Source organism: Rhipicephalus sanguineus, chromosome 1, assembly GCF_013339695.2.
Source record: "Rhipicephalus sanguineus isolate Rsan-2018 chromosome 1, BIME_Rsan_1.4, whole genome shotgun sequence".
NCBI classification, from domain to species: Eukaryota; Metazoa; Arthropoda; class Arachnida; order Ixodida; family Ixodidae; genus Rhipicephalus; species Rhipicephalus sanguineus.
This window is the reverse complement of record NC_051176.1, coordinates 56,874,192-56,887,349: the sequence shown is the minus strand read 5'-3', so window position 1 is coordinate 56,887,349 and position 13,158 is coordinate 56,874,192. Positions and strand designations below refer to the sequence as shown.

At 44.5% G+C, this 13,158-nt stretch overlaps 1 protein-coding gene across 1 annotated transcript in view; it reads left to right on the top strand.

Moving 5' to 3' along the window:
- The window catches only part of LOC119391651 (uncharacterized), an 82,578-nt gene that overhangs the window by 68,594 nt on the left and 826 nt on the right, over positions 1 to 13,158 (top strand). The window contains exons 15-16 of the mRNA XM_037659320.2: positions 4,034 to 4,142; positions 10,823 to 11,361. Coding sequence (XP_037515248.1) covers positions 4,034 to 4,142; positions 10,823 to 11,361 — 648 coding nt within the window. The remainder of the gene's footprint in view (positions 1 to 4,033; positions 4,143 to 10,822; positions 11,362 to 13,158) is intronic.

Genomic DNA, 13,158 nt, shown 5'->3' with positions numbered 1-13,158 from the left:
TCTAGCTGTTGTGTTGTGCATCAATTGAAAAGAGGAAGTTTAGATTAAGGTATGTTGGAGGCTTGCATTTCTCTTGCTTGCACAAGCTGCTTGGATTCCAGCAAGAGCCAAACAGACGTTCTGTTCTTGTGTACTCAAGCCGCTTGCATTCCCTTAATGTAAAACTCTCCAATCGCGGCACTTCCGCCTTGATTGTGGGCGAGTGTCAATGCAGTGATAGAGCACCGTATGCAGTTGAAGCCACAGGCACACATTTCTGGTCAGATGTACGAGAACCCTCAGTGTTTTTTATTTGTTAACTTGCGAGTACAGCTTTGTGCTGCAGCCTTTTGTGTGCCTCTTTACTCAATGTTCTGCTCATTAACAATTATTCTCATATTATTCTAGCTGGTGTGTGCAATGTGTACATTAATCTGTCACATGGGGACATGTATTGTAGGCTTTTCTTTTCATTCTTTTTGCCCTAGTGCCCAGTAGTAGCACTAGAAAAGCAAAATGGATACTTTGTTGGCATAAGTAGCAGATTAGAATAATATAACTTGCAAGTTACAGCTGACTACAGTAACTGAGATAATTGCACATGGGGAGCATGCTAACAATGTATGGTGTGAACCGCTGTTCCTGGCCTTGTATGCACAGCTTAAAGAATGGAGACATTGCTGTGCTGTTTTATGCCTCCAGTGTGCTTTGGAACATCCGTACGGTACTACAATTTCTGTAAAGTTGTCTTCTATACACTGTAAGGTTGTGCTCTCTCTCACGTTGAAAAAAATTTTCCCGACTAAAGGAAATTAACATAGACATGGTTCGTCTTATTACCATTTGGGAGTGTGATTCGAGAAGCCAATTTGCCAGGGTGACAATTTCTTGAAAACTGTGTCATCCTGTGGGTGACTGTGCAGCCATGTGAGAAAGCTTTGAAACCATTGCCTAGTACACCAGGAGTTGTTTGACTGTGGCTGCCAGCAGGCAACCATTTAAGCAGAAAAAGTAAAAATTAGACATTTATGATAAAGAGAAAATTTCATTTCTGTTACCTTAGTAGTTTGAAGACAGTACTTTCGCTTAAAGGGGTCATGAAGCACCCCTTGGGCTTGTGGAAAAAACACATCCTGCGGAAAGCTTACACGGCTATGAACTGCTCAGCCAAATATTGCAGTCGTGCGCGCCGCGTAAAGCCTACAAGCGGAACGCGAAGTTGCTGTTTTCTCAGGCGCCCTCTTTTCAAACAGAGGCCGGTTCTCACTCTCGTCGGTGGGCGGGGCGTCTGCCAAGTGACGTCGCTATCTGCATCGCCGCGTCGCAAAAGACATAGCATCCTCATTGGCCGATAGCCGACGTAAATCGAGAGCGGCGTTTGGATCAGATGCTTATTGCCACGGGGTGCCGCCACTTGCCAGCGCCGCACTCCTCAGTACACGGTAGCCGCGCTCGCGCTCGCGAATCACAGCGGGAGAGCGATCGCGTTTCATGATGCGCGCTGACGTAACTTCTTTCCCCCTGTGCCATCCCTCCCTATGTAGCTTCCAGTGCGCTCGTCGGCACGAGAAAAGAGAGAAAGCGCTGAGAGCGTGCACCAAACCCCCGTAACTCCGCTCATTATTGACTGATTCGAGAAATTTTTGCGGCAATCGATTCGGGAGGCAGTAAACTCCGATACTGAGGTCATTAGATCATTACTTGGAATAGTGATTCATGACCCCTTTAATACTACTTCTTTTCCTCGTTCTTAAATACTCTTGCAGGATTGATTTCACATGTTTTGCCACTAGCAACTCAAGTGCTTGAATTTTCACCAGTGAGAACACACCTTTGTGCTCTCGAGAAATGCCAGGACAAAAGTGCTGGCTGGTTGGTAAAGTCTAGATTCTTGAACACCAGTTCCTCTGATGTCATTGCTTCTCTTTGGCCTGTTCTGAATAGGCAGGAGTTCGCACAATGCTTTCACTACATGTCCTTGTAACACTCTGCTGGGTATTAATTACTTTGTTGTTGTTGGGCTAGTTGGTGAAGCATAGCTATTAAAGGGGCTCTGAAATAACCCTTCGGGCTTGATAAAAAAAAAAACACATTTCGTAGGTAGAAAATATGGAACTGTGTACATCTTGGCCAAATTTTGTAATTGTACAGAGAGAGTCAAGTTCACAAGCAGAGTGCAGAGTTGATCTCTTTTTAAAGGCCTACTTTTTGAGCAGAGGCTTGCTTCCCGCTGTAGTCCAGCTGCAAAAAGCTATCCCCTGGCACCATTTGGCACATTCTTATAGAGAGCTGCCATTGGTGCAAAATCAACATAGACTGGCAGGATGTTCGAATCGGTGTGCTTCTTTTCACTGTTTCAATATGAATTAATTGACACAGTTAATGAAACAGGCTGTAGTAGTTGAAAATTATTGTTGCAAATTTTCAAGAGAAGCTGACTTTTGTCGCTTGGCGACACCCACCCAATAGGATTTAAACACAATACTGTAGGTGGGGCAGATATTGAGGGTGGGTTGGGAAACAAACATTGTTCAAGGTCTTTACAAAAAATTATTTTGCCAATATATTTCTGGGAGACATTTTACTAAATCCCAAGAGCGTTTTGAGGCTTTGAAAAATGATGATTCAGGGCCCTTAAAAAAGCAGTGCAAGTAAATGTGCACACACAGAGAACTACCTAAGAGAAGATGAGCACTCTTCTTGTGTACATGCATGGAGGAAGGAATACTAAGGATAGGCCGTTAAGTCACATTTTTTGAAGCTGGAAGTGGGGGAGGGTAGAGGGCTCCTCCTCGCAAGGTTGGTCACACTTCGGCTCGCAACTGGCACCGCGGTGGGCGAGGAGTGAGGTGAGCATCGAGCAGGCGACCTCTGTTGCGCCGGGCCACTACCAGCTGACAGATGAGCCTGAAAAGTGAAACTTTTGTGCCGATCAAGAGCAAACGTGCTGCGATGCTTGCTTGTAGCATGCCTGGGTGCCACTCGCAGACTCATTACGGCCCATATTGTGCTTCTCCAATAAATTTCCATCCTTGCACTTTGTGTTTAATCAGCTGAATGCAAGAAAGCAACGGTGCAACTCGGCAGCACAATCGCCACGGACAGCTCAGTTTTTTCTGCAGAAACAGTAAGTTCGGGGTACGCAACATAATGCATCAGTGACATCTTAATTGGTCTTGCTACACAGGAAGAGCCTCCGAATTATCCTTTGACCGTGTGTGTGATTACATGCTCGCACTAATGTTGTGCATGACACTCGAGCCAAGCTACAGCAGCATGGGTCGGTCGACTGCGACCACATCGAAGAAAACTTAGCTGCAGATAGAGTGGCCAAGCACAAAGCGTAAACAGGATGGAAACAATTCAAACAGCTTCGCAAATCGCCTTACTGTGTCAAACACTATTGGTTCAGGCACGTCTTTAATTCTTGACACTGGAAGCTTCAGTGAGCACACCGGGCCACTGCTTCCAATCTTTCATTGTGACCATTGTATACAGGAACGGGTCACTGCTGCCTCTTGCATTAAGAGCCATCGGCACTTTTCTTCTTGCTTCGGAATTCTAACCTTCCAGCGCTGAAGGATGCAATACAGTGCTGAAGGAGAACAGTGAAGCTGCGGCGCCAACCGCGGGCTTCGAAAACAACCGATTTCGATGGCAAGCAAAATGAACTAAACACGCAAGCGTTAAGACCAATGCTCGCAGTAGGCCTCCAACATGTTGCATCATCTGCGAAATGCAACGACTGCATAAAAATGCGAATTCTCAGCTCCAGCCGGCTCTGTCAATGACGTGGTCATATGGGTGGTGGCGCAGGTGTCGCGAGACGACGGCGTGACCAAGGAATCCCAGTAGCCCTTGCGAAAGCACGTGACTTCCGCCACACCTTTTGCAATGCAGCTCGGCGAGCGAGGGCTTCTCCCGAGTTCTTTCCTTCCTCCATGTGTATATGTATGCGTGTTAATTTGCACTTTTCTGTAACAAACCCCTAGTTGTTCTATCATTCTCATATGCTCGTTATTTTTTCTTCTTCATACTTTTCACATAAAAACAGATGCGGTCGGCCCCACGAATCGAGAAGAAGATGGCAATTGGTGCTCGAAATGCCAGAGCTCGAATCACCAGAGGTGCTCGTTCATCGCCCAACGTGCCGAGAGACCTTGGTGAGAAGAGGCATGCTCACAAGCATGGTTTTGTTTGAGATGTGTTGGTGATGGCTTGAAGTATTCTTAAAAACAATACAGTGCAGGTGAACTGGTCATTTTTGGAATATGTTACTTGCAAAAGTGCACATCTGGAATTTTCAAACTGACAAGTGCGGTTTGTGCCGGCAGAGTGTCAAACCATTCAATAGCAGGAAAACAACAGAAATTTGAAGCAAATACCTGAGTGCCTTTTCTCTTGAGGAAGCCCTTATTTCTGCCAGAGACTCAAGGTTGTGTGCATAGCCATCGCTATGGTAAGTAATCCAAAGCAGCCTACATAAAACCACCATTGGAAGTGTGCCACACAGCAAAAAAAAAAGGGTAGTTAAGAAATAAGAAAAAGAAGTTGGGCTTATGGGATAAAATGTGGTGCAGTCAGTCAGCTCCCGTATGGGAGAAGGCAAAGAAGAAATGGTCATTTGCAGACACTAGTTAAGGTAGAAGCAGAGAGAGTCCTTGTTGGCAGTGAAACTCACTTCTAGACACTCCTTGATCGTTGGTGGTTAGCGGCTCTGGCATTGTGCTGCTAAGCATGAGGGCATGGTGTTGATTCCTGGCCATTGCGGCTGAATTTCAGTGGGGGTGAAATCAGTGGCGTAGCCAGGAATTTTGTTTGGGGGGGGGGGCTCACGTTGCAGCGCGACCTCCTCATTGAATTTTTCGAATGACTAAGTATGAATAACATGTATTACCAGTGACAATTTGTATTAGGTGCTGCAAATTACTTCTTGAATGCTGCGCACTGTCAAGAACGAGTAAGAAGTGTGTTTTTCCATAAAAATGTTATGTTGGCATGCCCGCAAATCTTTCCAAGGATAACTGTCTTCAATCTTTTCAATTTTGTTATTTTTTGTGTGTAAGAGGTACAACAAATATCACACAAACTTCGGAACTGCACTAGTTTTAAACTGAAGAAGCGCCTGATAACAAAAAAATGAAGTCCACAAAATAACCAGGACAAGATCAAATATTTTAATGCAGATTGTTTACGCAAAATGTTCATCTTTTTGCACAAATGATGCGGCCAGGGAAAAACAAGAATGGGAAAGTACACCTCGAATATGGGCAAAACATGTCACCGGAAACAGTGCGCAGTATGCTTACACAAGACACCACAAATGTACATTTAAATATGCAATCAATATACGAAACTAAGCAGTGATCACTATACATATTGCCCAAAATAAGGCAAAAGAACATGCTGCACAATCACAGAAACTGATATGTCCTTGGGCCAAGCTGCTGTCTCGGACACACCATGTGGACAGAACTATAAAGGAAGAGCGCAGAAATATCGAAAGAAAGTATTTCAAAACTGATTTAAATGTGCGAACCACTATTGTGCACTCAATATAAAAGGAGGGTTGTTGCTTCTAGTTCAAAAAGCAATGAAGAACAAGAACGACAAATGAAAGATACAAACAATGCCGCTAGTACGGCTTCCCAATAGCTGAATTTGTTTGGTAACGCCGCGTATGCCGACCTCTCAGTGAACGAGGTGAAGCTGTCGATTGGCTGTTAATGTCCACCTGATGCCCGTATTCGTATGTTTATATTAGGTCACGGTGTTAACTGCTGAAAGGTACAAAATCTTCACGGCTTTAAAATGTGGTGAACAATAATATTGCGTCAGAATTACAGGCTCATTGACTTGAATTCGGTTACAGCAATGTCTTTTCCTTTCGTTTGCGCTGAGTTTTGTCCTGCTCGGTATCAAAGGACAAAGTTGACCCGGCGAGGAAGCTTAGCGAAGTGGTCAGTGACTTCCGACACGCTGATGTCGACATTTCTGTGGTCGTACAGAAGTGCCAGGCCAACAATGCGTTCCTCAGACATCGTGGAGCGTAAGTAGTTCTTAAGTAACCTCATGCTTGAAAACGTTCTCTCTGCGCTGGCAGTGGTCACTGGATGGGTGACTAGAATCTGGAGTAGCTTGTACACATTCGGATAGAACCTGCTGTCACAATGAGAGACGGCATCGGTTCCTGCGCTGGTTTGCTGCTTTGTTCGCCCACTTTGTCCACCATAGTCGCAGTTCTCCCAAAGCAGCCCTCGTTTCGACGTCATGCTCAAAAATAGTCAGGGGATTTTCTGCTCCTTTCTCCCGATCATCTTGCATTGATTGTATTGCAGATGGTACAATTACTGAAAAGTCCTTTAGAAGTGCCCTGTGCTTTTCGAACCGTTGGTTTAACTGGGCTAGTACATGGTCCATGAACGGAATGAACAGGGTTCTGCGAAAATATTCTTCCGTGCTTTCGAATGCATTGCTCCCAAGGTTTTGCTTCCGGACAGCGGCTCGACGGCTGGTGGTCTCCACATTCAGTTTTTCTGCCAATGCCTGCACTTGTGTAACTATTTTTGAGAAAGAAGCATTCGCGTTCTTGCAGTCATTTTCAATTGTCTGCTGTACCACTTCTATGTCGTCAGTGGTAGCGCTCATGTCGATACTCCTCGTCTGCAGCTTCTTTGACAGTGGCAAAGTCAGTGCTAACACGTGCTCCGCCATATGCAGGCCTACAAGGAATGCTGGTAACAAGAGTGCCAACAATAGACTGTTTGCCTGCACTGGACTTTCACCATTTCCGTTAAACTTAATCTCCTCTAGTGCTGAGATCAACGGCTCAGAGAGGCTCACAAATGAAAGCACTGCTTCTCGACCCAGCGCGTTTCGCATAGTCCCAAAAGGTGCTGTCTTGTAGACTCAGGACAGCTCAAACTTACCATTTTTCGCAAAACGTGTGAGCGGCTAGAAGGTTTACGGAAAAAGACTGACGTCGCCTTTAGAGACTCAAAACAGCTTTGCATATCTGTGATGGAGCATGCCGCACACAGAACTAGATTAAGGGAGTGATTGGCACAGTGAGTGTAGAGTGCGGCTGGATATTTCTCACGAACAGCAGCTTGAACACCATTCGTTTTGCCGGCCATCGAGCTTGCACCATCGTAGCCTTGACCACGGAGATGCTGCATGTTAATTCTCATGTCTATGAGGAACCTTATGATGGCGTCGGCGAGGGCCCGGCCACTTTCGTCGTGAATTGGCACAAAGGACGCAGCTGTTTTTCATGGAGTGTCGATTCGTGTGCGCTGGCGTGTGCAATGCCAGTCATCTGCCGGTTTCATTGGGGTAGCTGCAGAAATCCTCAGACAAAGGATTCCACGAGATATTGACATCGTGGCCGGCCCTGTATTAGACATTTGACAGTGAATCTACTGAAAGAAAGAAGAAATTTTATATGTATACAGAAAAATAAAACATTTCATTGTCTCACTTTTGTATTTAGTTGTCGCATTGACAACGAAAGCTCGGAATGCAAAATATTTTTCTGTCGTGTTCTTTTCCGCGCGATTTTTTGTAACCACGGAAAACAACACGCGAAAAAAAAGTATTCGCGCCTTGCGCTAAACAAATGTGAAAGATAATCCCTGGGGATTAACAGTTCATCTGAACTGGGGATAAAAAGATCGTTCTCATGGAGTGTGTAAGCGGACCGACTATTCGTCTGGCGAGGTGATGTGTGAGGCTCTAAAGGTTGCCATGTAAAAGTAGCTGCATGTAGAGTAACTGTTGACCCGGGGACGTTAGTCCTTAAAAAATTAATGTACTTAAACGTGCGTCGCCTTGTAGACCTTCTGGGTTAGGAAGAACACAATGGCAGATGCCGGCTGCGTGAAAGTAAGGTAAAAATATGGATAATCTTACCAGAGTCAATTTTCTTTTTATTGTTCAAAAAAGAAAAACATTGATAACCCGTTTCACAAACTGCATGGCTGAAAAAAATCTTGTAGAAAAGCTACCTTCCAGAACCTTTCAACTGTCCATGGCATTGTCGTGCTCGAAAAAAAAAAAAACATTTTAGACGACATCCTGGGTGGTTTTCGGTGAAGGGGGTAATTTAGGACGGCGGTGTATAATAGAACGAAAACAAGAAAAAAATTCAAGGGGGGGGGAATGGCGAGGAGGCTGAAGCCCAATAAATCCCACCCCCCGGGTGATCCCCCGGCGATGGTGTATGAGAGCACGAAAAATTTCGGGGGGGGGGGGGGGGGCTGACGCCCCATAAGCCCCCCCCTGGCTACGCCCCTGGGTGAAATGCAGAAACGCTTGTGTACTTAAGGAAAAATCCAGGTAGTCAAAATTAATCCGCAGTCTTGCACTACAGCATGCCTTATTATAATTTTTTTTTTTGTTTGACACAACCCTAATGGAAACCAGCAGACAGTGAAGCCAGGGAAGGTATAGGGGACGTAATTGCACAGTTTTAAGTGTATTGTTGTAATTGTGTTATAGATGTGAAGAAAGTAAAGTGGACGAAAAGACAACTGGCCGCCGGCAGCGACCGAACCTAAAACGAGCCCTCAAGACTCCCTTCCTTCATATTTTATGATATTGTGGTTTCTGCACAAAAAAGTTCAGAATTTACAATTTTAAAATCTCACCGCAGGGCAGAACGGTGATGCAACATTTCAGTTTCTCCTCTCTGTTGCAATTATTAAACAACTTAAAATTATTGCAGTAAAGCGCTGCTTAGTTTGTGTTTTAAGTAGGGGTGTGCCAATATTCGAAATTTCGAATATTTTTCGAATTGTGTTTGCAATTCGATTCGATTCGCACTGGAATTTTACTATTCGAACTTCCCAAAGACAAATACAGTCAACGTCCGATTGAAAGTGACCCCTTCAGATTTTTAATATGCTTCACCTCATCACACCCCCGTATTGCGGCAAAGCTTCCTTTCAAGCTCCGTTACGGTCGAACTTAGCTAAGACTCGGTCAACGTCTGATTGAAAGTGGTCCCTAGAGTTTCAGTATGCTTCACCTCATCACACTCCCGTATTGCGGCAAAGCTGCCTTTCAAGCTCCGTTACGGTCGAACTTAGTCAAGACACAGTCAACGTCCGATTGAAAGTGGTCCCTAGATTTTTAATATGCTTCACCTCATCACACCCCCATATTGCGGCAAAGCTGCCTTTCAAGCTCCGCTACGGTCGCCAATGTATTAACTAAAAAAAATGCTGGCTCCAACATGGAGATGAAAGATATGGCAGAGTTGGGGGCTTTCTTAATGCTGCTTTGGACCTGAAATTTGGGCAGGAAGTCCGAAAAATCGGAAGCCGAAGCTTTTTAGCATCCAAAATTTCAGATGTTCTTATATATCGACGTCTACGAGGCAGATTTGGAACTCCGGACTTGAAGGGAGCACACCCTTGTCCGCCAAATCAGTTGGGCTTCCACAGAAGTTGAGAGAGGAGGAGAGGCTGAGGAAATGGCATCTTTGCCTATCGCGTGTGAAGTGTTGTCGGCAATGCTTTGGTTGCACGAAATCATGTACATAAATACAATTCGGCCTCTGGATTGCCTCATTCTTGATAAGACAACTATGAAACACCACCCCACCAGCGCTTCATCAACCTAGCAAAAAGAAACACTGTCATGTTGCTATCTCATAAGAATGAAGGAAAGAAGAAGACTTTTAAGGGCTCGTTTTTTCTTTGTTACACACAATATTAATGAGACCTAACAGACAAAATAGTCTGTTAGGTCTCATTAATATCTCATAAGAATATGGTTTAGAATCCTCTCCAACTTCTTTTTCTGCAATTTCGCTTCGAAGTATTCGAGAAATATTCTAGAAATATTCGAGAAATATTCTAAAAATATTCGATTCGATTCGCACCCAAAATTTTGCTATTCGCACAGCTCTAGATCTCCAGTATGGAAACAAAAATTTTAATGTGGTGTGTTGATAGGCTGTTCAAGTTCACTTCATGAAAACAGCTTAATGAGACATTTGGTGCTCTACGCAGCATTTTAAATACGATTTGTATCCTCAAACACTGAAATGTCCGATTGATTCAATTCTCAAATCATGTAAACTGAGAAAAATCTTGTGGATTGGTCAAGACAAAGGTGTTAACAATGTGCTAATTGTTTCATCGCTTGTTAAAGAAGTTTGATTTCACTTTTGATGTAAAACCCTGTGTCTTGTATTCTCTTTTACTTTGTCAGTTCATGCTGCTGAAAGCAGCTGTGTGCTAGCCTGTGAAAGCTAACCTGCGAGGCTGAAGACTTCATCATGAAACACGTCTACTACAAGGTTATGACAATCTCTTGGTACTCGCAGAACTAGTTTACTATTCAGACATAGGAATGAAGACATATGCCTTGGTGTTGAGGCATGCCATGTTATTAAGCAGCGGTAGCGTGTGCATAGGTCAGCCCTTGATTATCTTTCACCAAGAATATCTAAGCAGATATCTTTCATGGGTGTGCTTACTTGCCCACTATGGATGGGTGGTTGGTGTGGCCTTCTCTTGGGCATGTGCTTCTTTGGCCTCCCTTTTTTTTTTGCCACTGTTCAACATTTCATCCAATAGTAAGTGTTTATGCTGTCTTCTTTCTTTTTGTGTCCACGTTGGCATACCTGCCTTTCTGCATACCACGAATCCCTACAAAGTTGCTCGCCCTTCTGTTGTTTTGTGACAAAATTTTGTTTAGCAGTACAATACTGTGGTGGAAAAGGCAGCGTGCTGCAGTGATTTCTTTTTCACACGTAGTCATAAAAGTGCTTCTTTGAAGCCCCACTCATGAGTGCTTTTAATTTTTTTTCTCTTCATTTTCTCACTCGTGGCAGGTGCAAGGCCAAAGTCGGTGGCAACGTGGGCTGCTCCCGCAGCCCACAGCTCCCCAGTTAATGGTGGCATTGCCGGCGAAAGAGGCAACAATGTTGGCTCAAGCTCGCCGATTCCCTTGACAGTCTGGGCCAACCCGCAGTCGCGGCCACCAACGCAATACTTCCAGAGCCTGCGGCAGGTCCAGTCCAAAGTTGACTCGGGTCGGCCTCCTCATCGATGTTCGGGACAGGTTGTGCGTGTGCCTCCATTCACCATCAAGAGCGACGTGCCGGCCGCCACGGCTGCCGTGGATGGTGGCACTGCTGCAGCAGAAGTGGTGAGACCGTCTGATCAGCACCACAGCCTTCAACGTGGCAGCTCCCTGGGCATTGCCAGCAACAACAATAATCTTGTGGGCAATGGCGGTGGAAATGGAGAGGAGGAAGAAGATGCTTGCGACAATTCCTCTGCTGCTACAGGCGAGCCTTCGCCTGATGCCTCGCCGGACTTTGTGGCCGAGATTGATGCGGAGTCTAACCTAGTCAGCCACTGCCTTCAGGTATGTGGGCATGAGTGTTTGGATTGGAAACGAAAGTGCTTGTTTTTGGGCTAGATGGTTTTCTTTAGGCTCGTGTGAATATAAATTCTTTTCGATTTAAAGCGAAGAGTTAAATCATTGCTAAACAAGTAGTTTCAGCAGTCATAGATCTGCACAATACCTTGGCACAAGTGCTGACAAATTTAGGAAGTTGGCCATTGCTTGAAAAGAAGAAAATGAATTCATCTCAGGAATGAGTTTTCCTTGAAGTGTTATTGGATTTTTTTGATGTAAAAAAATATAGAAGTTGCATTTTTTTCAACGCCAACAGGAAGGAAAATTTGTCTTTTGCTTGCTGTTGTGTTTGACTACTTGAACCTCTGGATGGTTAAGGTCACAGGAGCATTTTGTTTGCCCTTCGCACATCATTCGATGTCCTTACTGGGCAAATTCTTCATCATACTTTTCATCTATGCATGGCACGAACTTAACCTGTGTTCCATCCATTAAGCGCACTGGTAGGCAGACTCACTGCTTCTGTGGCACTCAGTCCAGCCCAATCATCAGTAAGGGGCAAACTTCCAGCAATGGTCTGCCACCCATCTATGCTTTTAGTTAAGCCCAACTAGTGCTGTCATGATCAGTCAGTAGCGAAAGTAGCGCGTTTACGTGGGCCAGACGGGGCGGTGCCTTAATGTGCGATTAAGGGAGCATCACAATTCCTTGAAAGGCCCGGCAAGCTCACATTTATCACTGCATTGCCGCCAGTGTGAGTGTACGCCCGTTTTTGGTTCCACTACAATTTTGTACAAAAACAGAAGCCAGAAAGCACGTGAACTTGTTGAGGCTGCACACATCTCTAAACTGTCGCAAGCATGTGTCAGTGAGGCGTCGGTGACACTCCATGATAAGGAATTTGCATATCTTGGAATAAGATGAGACATGTGGCATGTGTTGCTTTGGTTTTTGAGCGAGGGAAGAGGCAAATGTTCTGCGCGCATGCACCGTTTCGGCGGTGCGATGTTTATATGTTTTCCCATGATTAAAGAAGCTCAGTTGAAAGTCAGCGCCTGTTCGTGTCTTTTCTTCCTGTGTGCGTCGTCTTGATTTTTTCGCTGTTTACTCCCATGGTCCCAGTGAAAGTTGTGGTTTAGTGCCAAGTTCACATATATCTATTTGTGATGGCTGAATGGTTCTTGGTAGGCTGAGAAACTATCCTGCTAGCCAGAGTGAGAGTATATTGAACAACCTGAATGCCATTTTCACAGCCATCTCTTTTAATGACATCATGTGCACACACTATGTCCAAAAAGTTGAGCCAGACTTGACTTTCGAAACTGCAGCAATTGTTATACATTGGTTCAGCATAAAATGTGCTGGTGCTGCAGGATCAATGCTTTGATAATCGAACTGGTACAGACTGGCAAGAATATAGCTAGTAAGTGAATTTGTTTTTAGCTTGTCTTATGCATGAGCCATGTGGTTCAATTTTCTCTCTGAAACAGAAACTCTTGATTATACATCTTTTTAAATATATATTCATCTGCTTCAAATACTGAAATTCGAGCTGCAGTGCATACCAAATATACAAGGATATTCTGTTGAATGTTCTAAAGCAATATTTATTATTCATACACGCTTACTCCGTTGCAGTATACAGAAATGACCTTTGCCAACTGATGCTACACCACATGCATAGTTGCATTTCATACATACATTTCTTTCTGTCCTTTCCTTTTCTTACTGCATTTAAAGCTGGCTAAAATATACTAAGGCCGACATTTCTGTCTTTTGCTATAAGTAGGCTCTCCCTCTCAG